We start from the raw sequence: 20,633 nt of genomic DNA on the forward strand, positions 1-20,633 counted from the left end.
TCATTTCCCTCTAGGTTGAGATCTTTTCTCCCTTCCCTTGTGCCCATCCTTGTTAAGAGGAAGAAGTTGGATTCAGCCAGAAGTTCTACTTTGCTAACCTGAAAAGTATATTTTTAAAAACCACTCCTCCATGTCAGCAGTTCCAGAAGGAACTAGAAAATAGAGCAAAGGGGAGGGATCCCCTCAAATTCCACCACCTAAAGAAAACAGAGAGTTACCATCTTGGGGTCTTTCCTTCTGTCAGTCTGTCTGACAAAAAGACAGTGTCCCTCCATGTGCTCAACACCATAAGCATTTAGAATGCATTAGGTCCTTGGCATAACCACCCTTCTTTGCTCTGCAAAACAATCAGTGCCTTCATACTTTTTTTTTTGGCATCGTGTCTTTAAATGTGTGGAATTATTCCCTTGGAAATCAGTTGCCCAGAAGCCGGACTGGTGTGATAAGGGGTGGCCTTCACCCTCCGTGTTTATAAACACAATCGTCTCCCCACGGTGTGACTGATTTCTATTTCTGTCCTCAGATTCTGCCATCTTATATTATGTGAGTATTAAATAAAGGAACTGTCTTACTTCTGTTATTTTTATTTCCCCAGAAGGATGGTTCCTCTTTCTTTTACCAGGGCAGGTCCCAAGTCTCTCGAGCCTGGTTTCTGTGGTAGATGTTTAAAATCTGGGAAGAAGATAGTCTCACACGCTAGCTTTTCCTTCCGTTTCCATCCAGCTGTGTCCCCGGGGTCTAGATCAGTGTATACTGGATGTATGATATTTCTAGAATGAAGGAGCATTTGAAGGAGCATAAATGATATTTCTAGAATGAAGGAGCATTTGGAAGAGGAACTAAGCAAGGAAAGAATTCGTCTTTGTAGCTCTGTACTCTGTATTTCTGTGTTTCTCTTCCGCTGTCCCAGAAAATTCATGGAGGAGTTGATGTCCATCATTTCCTCTGGTTTTTTGCATCTAATGAGATAGGATCATCTCACCTTTTAGCTCCTATGTGTTTGCCAAGCACATAATGTTCTGGATAGGCAGGATATGTTTGGCTGAGAGCGCACAGCCTGGGGAGTTAGGGGTCGGACTTCGGTGGCAGGTGTTGGGGACAGGTCCAAGTCCCATCTCCGCTGTGGGGAGCTGAATAGGGGGAGTTTCTTTGACGCCTCAGAGCCCTGGGCAGCTCATGGAGGGTGGTGATGACATCCCTTACATCATCAGGCAGAACTCGATAAATGGCACTGATTACTGGCATACTAAGTATTATTACTAGACCATTTTATTTTATCTTTAAAAATCTGCGACATGCTTACAGATTATTGTCCCAAGGGGTTTTCTTGTTCTCTGGCTTTTCCCAGAACTGAAACAATTGGTTTCTCCAACAGTTGGTTCCTTCAGCTTAGATAGGGCCATCATGAAGTCAGGGTGGAAGCAGTCAAACGTGGACTGGATGTCTTTCATCTTGTAATTTCTTTTTCTTCATTTCAAAGTCAATGCACACTTGGTGAGGAACAAAAATACCAGAAAGCACAGAAAAACCCAAATTTAAAAAAAAAAATTTCCACTCATTTCTCTGCTGAAGGCAGGTAACATACATGGACTGTTAGGCTTTCTTTCCAAACAGAGAAAGAGGCAGACTCAGTGTTTATAAATGAAAATAATAGACTTTCACATTAGAAACCTTTCTTTCTTTTACTCCCGTATTATCTACCAACTTGGAGTAAATTCTCTTATTTTGCATATTTTCAGATGGTGTCACCCAACTGTTAGGTATTTCCCTGTGATGCTTCCGTCTGTGCCCATATCTTACATTTTTAAGTTAATGTTATGGAAGCATTTTTCGTTATTAGTCTTCATTATTATCTGTTGTAACATCTGCATCCTGGTTTCCCTCATCTATAAAATGGTAGCCATGCAGAGTGTCGCCGTGAGCATTAGATTAAATGACAAAAATCGAGCACCAGTCAGCACTGGGCACCTAGACATTGCCTTTAACATAAGCCATTCACTAATTCCCTGATATCGGCCATTTCCGGGGTTAGCGGGTTCTTCCCTCCGATGTAGGTAACTCGGCTGGGCTGCGTCATACCTTAGGAATGACTCTTTCTGGGTGTGCCCTGTTATTTCTTCCTAGAACAATGGGGTCTTGTTAATATTGTCCTATTGCTTTCTGAAACAGCCACGCAATTTGTCCAGCCTCCCGCAATAACAAACGTCACCGCACTCTAACCAGCAACGAAGGTTAGAATTTATTAGATTTTTCACTGTGCCCGGTGGGCATCACATAGCATCAGGTGATTAATTGTATATATATTTTTTATTTCTAATGAAAATAGCGCTTTTACTTGCGATTCTCCCTTGTGTGAGCTGTTTGTATCTATAACTGCACATCCTCCTTCTATTAATAAAAACCCATTTGGTGAGAAGATCCACAGAGAAGTTGTGCATCTGTGCTGCGAGCCTCCGAGGTACGGGAAGCACTCAGCCTCCCTTGCCAGAGCCCAGCGCTATTCTGCGTGAGCCATGAGCCAGGATGCCTTCGCTCCCTGCGCTTTCTTTGCTGATGCTGGTCCATCCAGGCGGCCCCGCGTGATGGGGCTGAGCCCCAGCCATCTGGAGCTGCTGAGGAATTATCACTGGGGGTCACCCTGGGGGTCATGTCGCCCTCCACACACTCCCAGCCTCTGCCTCTTCCTCGAATAAATAAAGGGTTGGATTTCACCGTAATTCGACCCAGAGATGAAAACCGCTTACTGAGGCTAAAATCCTAGACTAATAATAGCTGCAGAGAAAGAAGCATCCTTCCAGCTGAAGGCTGGGAAACCTGGGGCTACAGCAGGTGAGCCCCTGCAGAGCCAGGAGGGTATCCCCTCCGGGGAGGGACGGCCCCCGCCCCCGCGCTCTGGCTGCATAGGGACTCGGAGGACGATGGCACAGCAAGGTCCTTGAGCAAATGTGACCAGGTCAGTAGCATCCTGAAGTTTACTTTTGCTTGCTTTGCTGTGAACTGGAGCTTGGTAGAGATGTTTTTACTTTTTGCTACTCTTTTGATAGAGATGAAGATAATAAAAAAAAATTCATGGGTGTGCAAGTAAAATGTGTCTTTTCTGGGAGATACCTAGGATGCAACAGATTTTGAATTGACAAACAACATTGTCTTTCCATCATATGTGTTTTCTTTGGAGGCGAAGAGAGAATTAAGTATAATATATGTTATATATGTCTATAACATAATCTATATAATTATAACATAATTATATAATAGTAATATAATTATATATTGTTACATGATCATATATATGTATATATATATATGTATGTATGTATATATTCTTATATTACCTCTCTATTGTCCCTAGATTTGTAGGAAAAAAAAACGGTAGAGAGAGAATTTTATTCTGATTTTTGGGTCAGGAGGGATGACATCAAATGCTGTTCTTAAAGGAAAGGTAAGACTCTCCTTAGGTTATAAGGACAGAACAACAACAACAAAAAGGGTGTGAGAACAGGACAGACTCTGCACCGACAAACAAAGGAGGACTCTTTAAGGGGGGACATCCACAAGGAACTGTGCATGTAAGGGACATGGCTTTTATAATGGACATCACTATAATATTCGTGGAATTCTATTTTACTGTTTCTCCCAAATAAGAGAATAATTCCCATTAGTTTTCTATAGTCAAAATAACTTGTATTTCTAGAACCTGAATTACAGAAATGATATTTAGACACCCGGTCATTGGCAACCAAACCTATTTCTCTTCAAAATGCCCAAATCTGAGCACATACAGTGTTACTGAAAGTATTTGTTTATAAATAGAATATTAAATGGAAAGTGATTATCGAGGACTAAATAATGTCCTCATTGCACAGGCTTTTAAATATTGTTTTAACCCAATACTTCTTCATATAATGAACTTTAATTACTGTCCCTGTCCAGCATATTCAAATATTAAATACCATATTAAATACCAGGCTTTGTAGATATTAACATTTGTCGCCAACTGCAGATGTGTTGTCCATTTACCCCCTCATGGCTGACAGTACATGTTTCTTGTCTTCTTAATAATTCTATTATAGAATAGGGCTGAATCCGTAACCCTAGCCATCCACTGTATTTGCAGTGTTCTCTCACTGACTCCTACTTCTAACGAACAAACTCCTAAAATCAAGCAAGTAACACTACCAAAAAAAAAAAAAAAAAATGCCCTTGGTTTTTTTCCCTTCTGCTCCTTTACTTGGTAACTTACTTCACTAAGCATATTAATTTTGCATTAAAAGCAAGTGAGATGCCTATTTGTAGTGTGTGTCTCTATCTATCTATGGAATGTTTATTGCTATATAAGAAAGTAATGACGTTGTAATGGAGAACTGAAAGGAATTTTTTTTTTTTTTTAAATTTTGAAGCTGAGTCATTCTAATGTTCTGTGATTGTTTTCCTATGGGTTCTAGTTGCTTCTTTGGCACATTAATATTTTCTTGAAATAGAATACATTTGAGTGTTTATATTTTTAATATGAGTTGTATATCCATGTGAGAAAAATATTGAGAACTGTCCTATTTACTGAATACAAGAATTTAATATGGACAGTGGTTGAGAAATAGGCACAAATCACTAAATAATCTCTCATAGGATAAATTCGTCCCTCCACTTTAAGTGTAAATCAGAGGTCACCAGTTCTCAGCTACAAAACTGTACTATTTGGAGGAAAAGTACTACAAAAGTAAATTTTACCTCTAAGAAAAGGTGTATGATGGTGGGGAAGAGAGGTTTCTGCTTTTTCCATGATGTAGTTCTGTATTTTTATTTTCAGTGAGAATGTGTTGTTGTATTACTTGTGTAATCTTTTTAAATTTTAAAATAGTTTTATTTAATTCCATTAAATAAATTCATTTAATTCCATTATGGGGAACTTGGAAAATAAAGAAGAAAAATCTTCTTTAATTCCATTATTAATTCTATCCCAGCCCACCCTTAATACTCACTATTAGCATTGTGGTCTTTTTTCCCCCCCTTTTCAATATAAATATATGTTAACCATTCTCTTTATAATTTCAGAAAATTAAAAGAAGTTGGCAGATTAAATTAAATGCATGTGCACAAGGAGATGTTTCCCCATAATGTCCTCCCAGCAATTCGATTGTCCTAGAACCCTCAGTGATGGTGCACCTGCGTGGTCCACACAACCTAGGAAAATCAGATTCAAAACTGAAAACACGGCAATATTAAAAAATATATAAATAGAATCGAGCAGAGTCTTGGCTCTGATTACCTCATTTACTGCACATATGCTGCATTATTTAAAAGTCAAGTGAAAGTAAAATCCCCCGTGTAATTTTTTTTTAAGATTTTATTTATTTATTTGACAGAGAGTGCAAGTAGGCAGAGTGGCAGGCAGAGGCAGAGGGAAAAGCAGGCTTCCTGCTGAGCAGGGAGCCCTGTGAGGGGCTGGATCCCAGGACCCCGGGATCATGACCTGAGCTGAAGGCAGACATTTAACTGACTGAGCCACCAGGCACAAGAATTTGACACGCACCCTAATCCCTGGGTTCTGCCTTCTCGGAGTTGCTTAACTGGGACTGAAGGTAAACTGTTTTTATTTATATTCCTACAGTAAACAGAAGAGGTCATTTCATACTTGCTTGTACCCACACGCGCACGTGCGTGCGTGCACACACACACACACACACACACACTTGTATTTTGCAGAGATAAGGGAAATATTTAATTTTTAAAGATGAGCAATGACATAATTAAGTGCCTCTTCTGATGCATGCTGTTGCTTTTGATTCTGCCTCCTCGCAACCTGCCAGCGCCTCCCTCCTTCCAGCCAGCTCTCCGATGTCCCAGGGTCTCTGATGGTGAATAATTAATGGGATCCCTAGCGTGTGATGGGGAGCAAGGCTGCCTTACTCAGAAGTGCGGCCACTTACACACTGAGTCGTTTTCTGATTGCTCTTTGCAAAAATACTCAGACACGGTCATCTTGCACTGGTGTTTCGTGAATGGTGCAGAGTGTGTGTGATACATTAGCCACATAAGTGAATGGTTGTAAAGACCCCAAGCGGGTTCGAGAGCCTTTACAGTAAGCAGATTGTCTTTGCCTTTCTACAGAGCAGGATTTTTTTCTGCCCCATTGGTGGAGCTCATTCAGGATACCATATGGTGAGCCCTGCATTTAGGGTATGACATTTTGATTCACTTCTCTCTACATTTTCTTAGGAAAAATGTTAAACATAGAGTTGAAAGACTTGAACTATGTACATCCATTACCCACCACCTAAAGTCTACCATTAACCTTTTCTAAAACCACTCTCTCACATTCTGTCCATCTGTCCATCCCTCTATTCATCCATCAATCCAGAATTTTCAGTGCATTTCAAAGAAAGTGGCAAGCATCTGTATACTTGCCCCTCACAATCTTCAGCATTCGTGTTTTTGACTACAGTTCAATATTGTTTATATAACATTTGGGGATAAAATCCGTATAGAGCAAAATGCACAACTCTTCTTTAGACCATTTGGTCAGTTTTGACAAATAACACCAGTGTAATGAAAAAAAAAATCAGTTTCCTTATGCCCCTTCCCTAGTAAACTTCACGCCTGACCCTGCCTCCAGGAAGCACTATACTGACTTTTTTTCCCCACCCGTCGATTAGAATGCCATATAAACGGAATCCTCTTGTGCAATCATTCTTTCACTCAGCATTATGTTTTGAGATTTCCTGCCACTCATTTCACAGATCAGTATTTCATTCCTTTTTATTACTGAAGAGTCACTAAACCACAGGCGTCGTCAATCTGTTTTCCTGCCGATGGACACTTGTGCTATTTACAGTTTAGAAAGGCTATGAATGAAACTGCTCTGAAAATTCTTCGATAGGTTTTTTAGACCTATTTCTCTCTGGTAAATATCTGAAAATAGATGTGCTGGATCGGAGGGTAGCTGTATATTTAGTTTTACGTGAAACCACCAGACCTCTTTCCAAGCGGTTATACCATTTTATACGCCAGCCAATAAGCTATGAGTGTTCTCGTGGCTCCGTATCCTCACCAAGTACTGGGAGACTTTTTAAATGTTAGTAATTCGGCTGGGAGTGGACTGGTGTCTCCTTCTGGTTTTAATTTGTATCTCCTTGATGACTAATGATATTGAGCATTTTGTTTTGTTTTGTTTTAAGGTTTTATTTATTTATTTGACAGAGAGAGAAAGTGCACACAAGCAGGCAGAGTGGTAGGCAAAGGGAGAAGCAGACTCCTGCTGAGCAGGGAGCCCCAGGTGGGGCTCAATCCCAGGACCCCAGTATCATGACCTGAGCCAAAGGCAGATGCTTAACTGACTGAGCCACCCAGGCACCCCGATATTGAGCATTTTTAATACCTTCTGTTCCAATCTTTGCCCATTTTGTAGTGGGCTATCCTTTATTATTGAGTCATAGGAGCCCTTTGTGTATTTTGGATACCATTCTCTCCTTTTTGGGGGGAGGTGGGGGGGTTATGTTTTATAAATATTTTCTTCCAGTATATGACTTGCTTATTCATTTTTAAATGGTAGAGCAATCTTTTCATGTGCAGAAATTTTAAATTTTGGTGAAGTCTGATTTAGCAGTTTTTCCTTTCATAGTTATTGTTTTCTCTGTCCCATCTAAGAAACATTTGCTGCCTCTCAAAGCATAAATGTATTGTCATTTTTTTTCCCCTAGAAGTTCCTTAATTTTAAACTTTATGTTAGGTCCATGGTCCATCTCGGGTTAATGCTTGTGGGTGGTAGGGAGTGGGAGTCTGGGTTTCTTTTCACTTATTGTAGATGTCCAGTTGTTCCAGCGCTGTTTGTGGAAAAGACTGCTTTTCTCATTATATTGCTTTGGCACTCTTGTCCAAAACCAATTGGATGTACAAGTATTACAAGTATGAGTGTATTTCTCAACTCTCTATGCTGTTCCATAGATTTACCTGTCTATACTGGTACCACAATGTCTTGATTACTGTAGGGTTGTTGTTTTTTTTTTTTTTTTAGAGAATGAGACATGAGTTGGGGAGGGGTGGAGGGAGAGGGAGAGAAAGAATCTTAATCAGGCTGCACACTCAGTGCAGAGCCTGACATGGGGCTCGATCCCACAACCCTGAGATCATGACCTGAGCTGAAATCAAGAGTTGGACACTTACCCCACTGAGTCACCCAGACACCGCCTGATAACTACAGCTTTATAGTAAGTCTTGAAATAGTCAGTCTTGAAATTACCAGTGGTATACGTCTTCCAGTTGTATTCTTTCTCAAGATTACTTGATATTTAAGATCCTTTGAATTTCCGTACAGTCTTGAAGATCAGATTGTTAATTTCTATTTTTATTAAGAGATTTTATTTATTTATTTGAGAGAGAGAGAAAGATAGCAAGAGAGAGTACAAACAGAGGAGAGAAGGAGAAGCAGACTCCCCACTGAGCAGGGAGCCTGACTCAGGGCTCCATCTCAGGACCCTGGGATCATGACCTGAGTCGAAGGCAGACACTTAACCAACTGGGCCACCTAGGTTCCCCCAGATAGTTAATTTCTATCCCCCAAAACCTATGAGAACTATGGCTGGGATTTTATTGAACCTATAGATAACATTGGGAAGAATTAACATATTAAGAATATTGATTCTTCTAATCCATGAATGTGGGATTTCTTTCCATTTATTTGGGTCTTCCCATCTTTTGTTAAATTTGTTTCTAAGTATATAGTTTTATGCTATTGTAAATAAATTAATTTTTTTTCCTAAAAGTTAGCTGCTATAGTGTGATTTGATTCTGTGATAGGAATATTTGGAAGCCAGCCTTGCTCAGCATGATTTTCACATGAGAAGATTCTTTTTTGTTCATTCCTTCAAAGAGGCCACAGAGAAATGGAACGGGTTCACCCCAGCCTGAGAGCTAGGGGACCAAACTTCTGTTCAGGCTTGCCTTTTACTGACTGTGTGGACCTGGCCAAGAATGGTTAGACTCTCTCCCTATTTCAACCAACATGATAAGAACATAACTCCTCATTCTTTGGAGTCTTTTAAGGAATATTACTTAGCTCAGTGAGTGCAGGAGAATGCCCCAGCGTTCTGCCTCTTGGCCTCCTGCAAAGCTGACCCCGCCTGCTAAATACTTCCAGCTGCTCAGTTGTTGTGGAGCAGCCTGGCCCACCTTCCACCCCGTACAGCCAGTGTCCACTATTAGAGAACAGCAAGATACTGACCGATGGCTGAGCCACATTGCAGATAACCCAATGGCAGAGTCAGGAGACATCCTAGGGACACCCTGCGCCAGGGTCCCAAGACCCAGAGTTTCAGGGGATTGCCCAGATCATAATGTGGCATACTCATGCAAGGGCTGGTATGGATGAGGGCTGCTGATTCTAAATCCCATGCCCTTAGTGGGGTTCTCTAGGCAGAGAGGGGCTAGATTTCCAAATCCCTAGTATGAGGCCTTTCTTTCTACCACCACTGGATACTATATCCCCATGAGGGAGACTGCAGGGGGATAGTTTGGCTGGACCACCCATTCTCCCACCAAAGTCCCTGCTTCTCTGTTCCTGTTAGAGAGATCAGCTTGGCTGTCACCAGCCAGACAACCATCCTAGGTGTCCTGGACCCCCTCCATGACAGCATAGTGTGGCTGTGCAGACAGCTAGGCTGAGCACCAGCCCCACACTGGAAGTACCCCCATGCCCCCACCCTGGCCCAGGGCTGCAGGTCCCGGGGTCTGCTGTCATCCATGACACCGGCATTATTTCAGGCCCATCCCTTTCTCTTTCTAAAGCCTCAGATGGATGTCATAGAGAGCACGTGTGGCTCTTCTCCCGTGATCCCCATGAGCAGCCCTGCCCAGTGACGGTGACCTGGCATGTGTGCTTCTGTCTACCTAGGTGCTGAGGACATGGGCAGCAAACCGTCCACACCAGGCGGTGACCCCACAGCACAGTGCCCCAGGACAGAAGGCATTCATGCTGCATACAAGCAAGGAGACCCCAGCAGGGCCCGGCACCTGCTCCGAGAGGCTTGCGATGAAAGCACATCCCAGCTGGAGAAGGTAGGGTCGATGCTGGCTCCTCAAGCCAGGCTGTGGATCTGGCTTGGACTAATGTTACCACTCATATTATTTCTTTTGTTATCATCACAGTCTTAATGGGGATCTTTTAAACCTCCTTTCACATGAAAACATATGGTTGCTGGTCCTTTCAAACCAACTTCTCAACCTGCCACCATCCATGCACACCCTTTCACCTTCCCGGAGGACAGAGGAATAACAAGTGTGAACACCGAAAGGCCGATCTGAAGGTTCAACTTATTGTAGTCTTTTCACTTGTCTTCCATTATAAAAATAGCACATGCTGAAAAAAAGAGAACTTAGAAATATGTAAAAGTAGAGAGGAAAAGAAAAAGAAAGTAACCTTATTCTTAATGCATCCAAACAGTCCCACTTAACAGTTTCGTTATATTTTCTCTCCGTCTGCTGATCTGTGCATATGTTGTTGTTTCTGATATAGATACAGTCATATTGTATATATAGATTTGTATGCTGCTTATCCTGACATAATGTGACATCAAGCGTTTCCCATCTGGTTATAAATTCTGTAAAGGAAGAAAGGTTTTTATACTTCACTTGAGTTGATAAAACACTGAACCAGTAGAATTATTAAGATACGTATGTAATACCAGGAGCAACCACCTTAACAATACAAAGAAATACACTCAAAAACACTACTGACCGATCAAAATGGAATTTTAAAAATGTCTCAGAAACCACAGAAAGGTGGGGGAAAAATCAGAAAAATGAAAGAGCAAACAGAAAACAAAACAAAAAAATTGCATGACAGACTTAGATTTAACATATAAATAACTAGCTATATTAACATTATTAGTCCAAATACATAAACTTAAAGAGATTGCAGAGTACATTTTATTTTTTTTAAGACTTTATTTATTTATTTGACACAGAGAGAGAAATCATAAGTAGGCAGAGAAACAGGCAGAGAGTGAGAGGGAAGCAGGCTCCCAGCCAAGCAGAGAGCCTGATGCGGGGCTCAGTCCTAGGACCCTGAGATCATGACCTGAGCTGAGGACAGAGGCTTAACCCACTGAGCCACCCAGGAGCCCCTGCAGAGTATATTTTTTAAAAAAACATGAGCAACTATATGCTGCCTATGAAAAACTCACTTCAAATAGGATAGATGTAGGTTGAAAGTAAATGGATAGAAAAAGATATACCATGCAGACATTAATCAAAAGAAAGGAGTGGCTAAGTATCAGGTAAAGTAGACCTCAGGGTAAAGGAAATTACCATGGACAGGGAGGATATTTCATAATGGTGTAGGGGTCCGTCCACCAAGAAGACATAGCAATCCTAAATGCGCATGCACCAAACAACAGCGCTGCAAAATAACAAAACAAAAACTGATATAACAGAAAGGAGAACTAGATAAATCTGCAATAATAGTTGGAGAGTTTGACGCCCTCTCTCTACAAGTGCTAGAACAACCGGGCAGAAAATCAGCAAGGACACAGAACTTACCACCACCAACCAACAGAACTGAACTGACATTTATGAAACATCCCACACAACAAAAGCAGAATGCATCCTTTTCAAGGATCTGCAAACCGTATCTCAAGATAGACTGCATATTCCAGGCCACAAGGTAAACCTCAGCACGTTATAAAAGAATTAAAATCAGACAGAATATGTTCTCTAACTTCAGTGGAATCAAATTGGACATTTATAACAAAAAGATAATAGGAAAATCTCCAAGCACCTGGAAACTAATCACAAACTCTGAAATAATCCATGGGTCAAAGAGAAAGTCTCAACGGAAATCCCTAAAAAAAAACCACAAAACATTGAACTAAATGAAAATGAAAATGCATGTCAAAATTCATAGGGTGCAGCTAATTCAGTGCTGAGAGGGAAATTTATAGCACTAAATACTTCCATTAAAAAAGAAGAAAAATCTCAAAGTAGTAATCCAAACTCACACCTGAAGGAACTACAAGAAGTCACAAAATGAATCCAAAGCAAGTGGGAGAAATGCCAGAAATAAGAGTAGAAAATTAATGAAATTTAAACAGAAAAACAATAGAGAAAATCAATGAACCAAAAGGTATTTTTTTTAAAGATCAACAAAATTGACAAACCTCTAGCAAAACTAACAAAGAGGAAGATCACTAATATCAAGAAGGAGAGAGGGAATATCAGTACATACCCTGCAAATACCAAAAGGATTGTAAGGGAATGATATGAACAACTTTACACACATAAATTTGACAACTTAGATGAAATGGACCAATCCTGGAAAAACAGAAACTAAAGCACATCCTTTATAAAATACATAATTTTAATAACCCTTTAATTATTAAGAAAATTCAAGTTACAATTTAAAACTTCCTAAAAAGAAATCCCAGATGGTTTCATGGGAGAGTTCTACCAAATGTTTAAAGAAGAATTAATACCAACTCTAAGGACACTTTCCAACACTTCTGTGAGTCCAGTCTACCTGATACCTAAAGCAGATAAAGACAGTACAGAAATAAGTTCAGACCACTGTCTGTCTTCAATATAGATGCAAAAAATCTCAACATATTACAAATAGATTTCATCAGCATATAAAAAGAGTAATACACCGTGACCAAGTGGGATTTATTCCAGAGATATAAGACTGGTTCAGTACTCAACAATCAATCAATGAAGTCCTCCATTATTAATAGACTGCTATCGACTGAATGTTGATGTCCCCCCCCAAAATGTATATGTTGAATAATGTGATGGTGTTGGGAGCTGAGGCCTTTGGAAGGTGATTAGGTCATAAGGCTGGAGGTCTCCTAAAAGGGGTTAATGCTCTTGTAAAAGATCCCATAAAGCCCTGGAGCCTTATTCTGCCACATGAGGCTACAACAAGAGATCAGCCATCAGGAAGAAGGCCCTCACCTGAGCAGGCCAGCACCCTAAATCTCAGACTTCCAGCCTCCAAACTGTAAGAAATAAATTTTTGTTGTTTTTATGCCCCTTCATCTGTGGTATTTTGTTACAACAATTTGGATGAATTAAGCCATAAACTCAAGAAGAAAAATCACATTATCATAACACTTGATGCAGAAAAAGCATTCGACTAAATGTAATACCCTCATGATAGAAACTCTTAGACAATTAAGAACAGAGGGGAACTTCTTCAACCTGATGAACAGCTAGAGAAACCTACAACTAACTTTATACTTGATAGTGAAAGACTTCTTTACCCTTAAGATTGGAAATAGGGCAAGGATATCTACTCTCAATATAATACTAACAGTTTTATTTTAGAATAATTATACGTAATTATATTCGGTCTATTACTGGAAGTTCTGACCAGTGCAGTAAGGCAAGAAAAAGAAATAAAAGGCATACACATCTGAAAGGAAGAAATAAAACTATATTTGCAGATGACATGACAGTCTACATAGAATATCCATAAAAGAGGGACACCTGGGTGGCTCAGTGAGTTAAGCATCCAACTTTTGGTTTCAGCTTAGGTCATGATCTCAGGGTTGTGGGATTGAGCCCCATATCAGGCTCCATGCTTAATACAGAGTCTGCTTGATATTCTCTCTCTCCCTCTCCCTCCCCCAACCTTGCTCATGCCTCCTCTCTCTCTCTAAAATAAATAAATCTTAAAAAAATAAGAATACCCATGAAATAAATTATCCATAAAAATTGATAAATTGGACCTCATCAAAATTAAAAAGCTTTTGCTTTGAGAAAAGACTGTGTTAAGAGAGTGAAAAGACAAGCTACAGACTTGGAGAAAATATTTGCAAATCTCCTATCTGATGAAGGGCTCATACCAAGTTCATACATAAAAATCTCCCAATACTCAACGACAAGAGCAAACAATCCAATTAAATAATGGATGAAACAGTTGAAGAAACATTTTGTTGAAGAGTAAGTGCAGATGGCCAATAAGTACATGAAAAGACTTAATGATTGTTCAACATCTTTAGCCATTAGGGAAATGCAAATTAAGACCAGGATGAAATATCACCGTACATCTATTAGGATGGCCAAGATTAAAAAAAAAAAATAGTGACAACATGAAATTTTGGTGAGAGTGTACTCTCATACACCGTCGTGAGAATATAGAATGGAACTACCATTCTGGAAAATAGTTCAACAGTTTCTTAAAAAACAAAAAATACATTTACATTATGACCCAGCATGTGCATTCCTGAACATTTCACCTAGAGAAATGAAAACTTATGCACACACAGAAATCTGAGTGTGATTGTTCATAGCAACTTTACTAGTAATAAGAACTGGACACAGCATAGAATTCCTAGCAGATGAATTATTGAACATACAATGGAAAATAATATAATATAGATGTAAACCATAAATATGTAAGTATATAAAATATGCAAATATATAAAATATGTAATAAAATATATTAAAAATATTTAACATGTAATATAAACATTAAAATATGTAAAATACTAAAAATATAATATAAATATAATACTAAGCATTATAAAGAAACTCTTTGAGAAGGAGGAACCCTCTTTTTTTAATTTTTTTTTAAGATTTTATTTATTTATTTGACAGACAGAGATCACAAGTAGGCAGAGAGACAGGCAGAGAGAGAGGAGGAAGCAGGTTCCCACCGAGCAGAGAGCCCAATGTGGGGCTGGATCCCAGGACCCTGGGATCATGACCTGAGCTGAAGGCAGAGGCTTTAACCCGCCGAGCCACCCAGGAGCCCCAGGAGAAACCCTCTTAACACTGTTGGTGGGCATGCAAGCTGGTAAAGCCATTCTGAAAAACAGTATGGAGGTGCCTCACAAAGTTGAAAATAGAGGTGCTCTGTGACCCAGCAATCGCAGTACTAGGTGTTCACCCCAAATCTACAAATGTAGTGATCTGAAGTGGTACCCGCATTCCACTGTTTATAGCAGCAATGGACAACAATAGCCAGACTATGGAAGGAGACCCGATGTCCACTGACAGATGAATGGACAAAGAAGATGTGGTGTGTATATACAATGGAATATTACTCAGCCATCAAGAGAAACCCCAAAATCTTGCCATTTGCTATGACGTGGATGGAACTAGAGGGTATTACACTAAGCAAAGTAGTCAAAGGAAGACAATTATCACGTTATCTCACTCATATGTGGAACATAAGAAACAAAACAGAGGATCACAGGGGAAAGGAGGGAAAATAAAACAAGACAAAACCAGAGAGGGAGACAAGCCATAAGAAGCTCTTAATCATAGGACACAAACTGAGGGTTGCTGGAGGGGTGGAGGGCGGGAGGATGGGGTAATCGGGGGACGGGCGCTAAGGAGGGGACCTGATGTGATGAGCACTGGCTGTTCTATAACACCGATGAGTCACCGAAGGCGACCTCTGAAACAAACAGTACACAATATGTTAGTTAATTGCATTTAAATTTTAAAACTAAAAAAAAAAATTAATAAACTCTTTGAAATACACAGCCACTCGGATGAATCTCGAGGGCATTATGTTGAGCAGGAAATTAAAAAAAAAAATCCCAAAAGGTCACATTCTATACAATCCCATTTGTATAACATTCTCAAAATGATGGAGCTATAATCGAGATGGAAAAGAGATTCGTGATTGCTGGGGTTCGTGATGGTGGAGGGCTCAGGAGAGGCTGATCTCTCAATGGAGTAGTTCTACCTGGTGATGATCACTCAAATGGATATACATGTGACTAAAATGGCAGAACGATAGACCCACATTGCACTCATGTCAAATTACGGGTCTTAATCTTGAACTACAATTGTGTAAGCTGTCACCACTGGGGGGACATGGAGTGACAGTAATATGGATGCCCCTCAGGACTGTCTTTGCTAAGAATCTCTATTTCAGAGCAAAAGAGGGGAAAAAAGGGGGTGCCTGGGTGGCTCAGTGGGTTAAGCCTCTGCCTTCCGCTCAGTCATGATCCCAGGGTCCTGGGATCGAGCCCAGCATCAGGCTCTCTGCTCAGCAGGGAGCCTGCTTCCTCCTCTCTCTCTGCCTGCCTCTCTGCCTACTTATAATCTCTGTCAAATAAATAAATAAACAAAATTTAAAAAAAAAAGGGGGGGAAGCCATAAAAAAATAAGCAAAGTATAATTCCTCTTTAATAATATATACAAACTGGCAAAAAGTGCTCTATGATGTCAGAAGTCAGGGCAGTGGTTAGGTTGGGTAGGATGGTGACCAGAACGGGGCAGAAAAGGGACTTCTGGGCACAGATAATCTCGCATCCCTGGTCTGGTGTCCCCTACATGAATTTGTTCACTCTGTAACCATTTGTGAGACTGAACACACAGTGTGTGCTCTTTTCTGCGGGGCTGTTATATGGCAGTAAAAATCGTCATGGGTGAAGTGAAAAAAATTGTTTTGTTTCAGGTGGGATTACCCATGTGTGGATGTAGATGAACACATTCTGGAAGGCTACGTCAGAGCAGTTTCCTTTGCAAAAGGGCGTTAGGAAGGAGAGGCATGGAGGGAGGCCTCCTTTGCATTTTAAACTTTTCTATGCTGTTTGAATGAAAAAACAAACAAACAAACACATGCTATCGAGCCTCTGGGCTGTCTCTAGCCAGAGGCCAGCCTTGACCCTTCCTGCCTTCTGGTTCCTTTTGGCCTCTGGGTTGGCTCCTGTGACATCATCACTTTGTGAGGACGGGGCTTTTTAGCCTCTCACCCGCTAGAGTCTAGACAGCCGTTGGTTGTGTGTGGTGAATCATTTCATCAGTCCCTGTGGCTTTTCTCCCTAATTCAAGTGCTTTCCTGGAATGGCAGGCCTGGTGGGCCCCACCCTGGGCAGATTGGCAGGCCAGTGGGGTTTTCTTTCCTGGCCATATGGAATGCATACCTCACATGGCCAGCTCATTCATTCCACTTAGACAACGCAGGCCTCCCTCCAAGTCCCACATCTCCTGGGAAGTCTTGGACAGAGTGGAGAGAACATGGGCTTTGGCTAGACCGAGCCCAGTTCAAATCCTGGAGAGTTCTGCAGGTGGCAAACTTCCTCCTTCCTCACCCACAAGATGGAAACACAGTGTGAAAATAAATAAAGGAAACCTTATTTAAAATGGGAGTCTGGAAGCCCTGAAGGGCAAGTTCTCATACCCAGGGAGAAGCAGCTTCCTTTCCGTAGCCCAGCAGGAAGAAGGAAGAATTTCTCCTTGCCCAGCAACAGCCCAGCTAATGGGAACTCAGTAAAACACCCCCAGCTTCCTCCTTTCCCTTATAAAACCAAGCCCCTCTATTCTTTTCGAACTTGCCTATGGTTCACTGTAGTCTCCTTGTCCTGAATTGCAATTCCTGGCTATTCCCAATTTTTTTTTTTTTGCAGGTAAAATAACTGTCTCCTTTTTTTTTTTTATTTAATCAACAGCAGATAAGACGGTTAAGACTTATCAGGACTAAGTGTGACCATATAAATAAAACCCTCCATGCAGCATCCCGCACATGATAAGAGCCTCCCTAATATATCAGTTCTCATCCATGGGATCCTGTTGACACATCCCTGCCTGTCTCACCTGAAATTGACTCCTAATACACTTGTATTAGGAGTAAAATATGCTTGCTTATGTCTGTGTTATGCAGATTCCAGACTCAGATTTATCTGAGTAAACTCATGAAGGTCACCGGTTGCCCCGGATATCCTAGACACAGTAGGTCCTCGGGAAATGCCCCCGCTGGCACAGGCTGCCTCATTCCAATGTGGATCAATTCTGCATCCGCCTCCTTGAACCCTACGGACACCCAAGTCCATTGGAACTAGCCAGGTTTCAGGAGGACTTAAAGTTTCAGTAATGCAGCCAACCTCTGTACAGGCTGGTCCAGCATTTTTTTGCAGACCTAGCAAGCCCATGAAAAGTTGGGGCCATTTGTACAGTCCTTCAGAGCCATTTCTAGCTGTGTGATCTTGGGCGAGTCACAACACATCTCTGAAACCCCACCTCCTTGTCCATGTATTAATACACTGCTTCAGATGGGGATACTTACTCCCCGGCCTCGTGAAGCTTAAGGCAAAGAACAGTGCTGTCCCAAAGAAGCAGAATGGGAGCCACATTTATACCGAATGGTCTAGCAGTCACATTCAAAAAGTAAACAGAAACAGGTGAAATATTCATATTTTTTGATCCAAATGTATGAAAGATCGTTTCAACACGTACTCCATAGAAAACTGATCGACGAGATAGTTGACATTTTTGCACTAAATCTTTGAAATTGCGTGTGATTGGGCGCTTCCAGGCCCTCTCACTTTGCATGAGCCTCGTTTCAAGTCCTCAGCAGCCGTCTGTGACCCCATGGCATGATCCCAGACAGCCCGGCTCCGGCTGGCCCGTGGACTTGGGGAAGCAGGTGCAGCGGATTGTCTTGGCTGTTCTAACAGCGCCCACCTCACTGAAGTCCTGTCCCTGCTCTGTGTTGACCAGGGCCAGCTTCTGAGCATCTCGGCGGCCTACGGCGACCTGGAGACTGTCCGGTACCTTCTCACCGAGAGACGGGTGGAGCTGCCCACCGAGCCCACCGATGACAATCCAGCTGTGGTGGCGGCTCATTTTGGGCATACTGACGTCGTGCAGGAGTTGCTCGAATCTTTGCCAGGTAAATCCCAGGCCCTGAGCTCCTTGCCCACCTCTCGGGAATCACCTCTTCTCAGGATTCGACAGACATTTGTCAGTGGGGGCTGGGGGGTGTGGGGGTGGGTATGGGCTTTCTTGTTTCTTGACACTTTCACCAAGAGAGAGAACCAGGTTTCTAGGCCATCACACTGACAGTCCACAGTAAAAACCGCCACAACCCACGTCTCATTCCCTTGACCTCAGGAGGTAAGTTTTCTGACGCCATATTTGATAGAGAATATGGACCTATGTCCCTTTTTAAAAAATTTAATAGTATTTGTCCTGAAAGAAGTTTTAGGTTTTCGGAAATGTGGATGTGGAAGTGCAGAGAATCCCCATCTACCTTTTAGGTTAACTTCCTTCACCTGACGACATGCATGGAAAGTTCCTCCATGCCTTTTTATGGCTCGGTAGCTCATTTCTTCACAAGGCATTATTACCTTAGCAGTCTTTGGGAGTTAAGGTTTGTTTGGGAGCACGGCCAGCGTCAATAGTGCACAACGGTTGCACAACAGGTGTGCAACGGTGTGGGCCCTGCCCTCAGAAGGCTTGTGCTTGGTTCAACACTCCACGGTCACCATCTTGAAATTTTTGATATTTTTTTAAACAAGGGGCTCACCTTTGTATTTTGCACTGGGCCCCACATATTATGTAGCCGTCCTGTCAGGGGTAGGGGGGTTGTCCCACAGTGTGCTTTGAGTAGATTTGTGCTTGGACTTGGTTCTAAACCAGTGCCCCCTTCACATGTCTGGAGGGAGAATGAGGTTAAGGGTAGAAATCAGGACCCTGTTATGGCTCACAGGTGCATACTGGGTCCGGTGAGACATAGGAGGCCAAGGAGGAGCTTAGGTGTCCCTGAGGGCAGACTTCCTCTCTTCAGGGATCCCCAAGATTAGCTCAGTTCTAGCCCCAAAGCATCCATGCCGGCTGGCTCATGACCTAATTGTGCATTTTGAATTTACTGAACATTCATCTATGAGTCTCTCACTATTGCCTTCCCGTGCATTCTGAAGAACTTAAGAGATACACAGACTTCTTTAAAAAGGTGATCCCAAATCTTTCATAGCTCCTGGCTAAGCAGAGACAATATAAATAGAAAGCCCAGTAATTCTGTGTAGTGTAACCATGGTGAGGGTGAAGTATCTACACAGTGATCTGGGAGCACACATAGAGAATGGTCTTTTCTGGTCTTCATAAGGAGCTGACGTCTGAGCTGGGTTTTGCAGGGTTGGTAGGAGTTTACTTGGCAGACGAGAGAGGGAAGAGCTTCGGTCGCCCACTTTCGCAAAGCAGGGAGCTTGGCTGGACATGAGCATGGTTTTCAGCTGCTTTGGGGCGTCCTGTCTTCACCTCAACCAGGGACAGAGTTGCTGAGGACCGAAGGAGTCTAGGGCATCGTTCTGGACCCTGCGGGAAGTGCAGAGATAGGCAAAACAGCGTGTGTCCCTATGAATTCCCAAACTGGGGGGAAGGCAGCCACTGTCAGGAGTCTGTCTGTGAAACCCAAGACACCCAAGACACAACTTGAGAACAAGGGAGGGTTTGAGAAGAGGAGAGATGAGAGGCTCATAGGGGTAGGCACATCATTGTGTAGTTGTGGACGTCGTTTCAAGTACGTCATTATCTACTGTCTGGTCTCTGTAGCTGAGTGGAAATGGAGCAAAGGAGGAAGAGGAAGAATGGAGACCCTACAGGGACTCTCCCCGAGTATCATTGGATTTGGGCCTCAGAAGATATGTGTGGGGTTTATATGGTTAAGAGAGCACCCTTTGGTTTTAAGTGTTTAAATCCTTAAGCTTTGCAGGGTTTAAGTCTTGACTTTGTCATTTACCAACTGTGGGACTTCCTGGCAAATTCCCAAACTCCTCTGAGCTCTGATTTCCTCCTATTAAAATCATGGCTGTGAAATATAGCCTTAGACAACCTCCTCGGATGGGTGGACATCCATCCTCAACAGAATTTGTTAACAGCATGATGACTGGATTTCTCTAGATACAGTTGCA

The 20,633-nt window shown here is 41.9% G+C and overlaps 1 protein-coding gene across 5 annotated transcripts in view; it reads left to right on the forward strand.

Moving 5' to 3' along the window:
* The window catches only part of LRRK1 (leucine rich repeat kinase 1), a 122,110-nt gene that overhangs the window by 29,720 nt on the left and 71,757 nt on the right, over window positions 1-20,633 (forward strand). For 4 of the 5 annotated variants that reach the window (XM_032342214.1, XM_032342216.1, XM_032342215.1 and 1 more), the window contains 2 exons: window positions 9,884-10,047; window positions 18,442-18,613. In XM_032342214.1, the coding sequence (XP_032198105.1) occupies window positions 9,884-10,047; window positions 18,442-18,613 (336 nt within the window). Of the gene's footprint in view, window positions 1-2,313; window positions 2,830-9,883; window positions 10,048-18,441; window positions 18,614-20,633 lie in introns of those variants that run through there. The other variant, XM_032342217.1, reaches the window with a different exon arrangement.

Source organism: Mustela erminea, chromosome 5 (assembly GCF_009829155.1).
Source record: "Mustela erminea isolate mMusErm1 chromosome 5, mMusErm1.Pri, whole genome shotgun sequence".
Classification (NCBI taxonomy): Eukaryota; Metazoa; Chordata; class Mammalia; order Carnivora; family Mustelidae; genus Mustela; species Mustela erminea.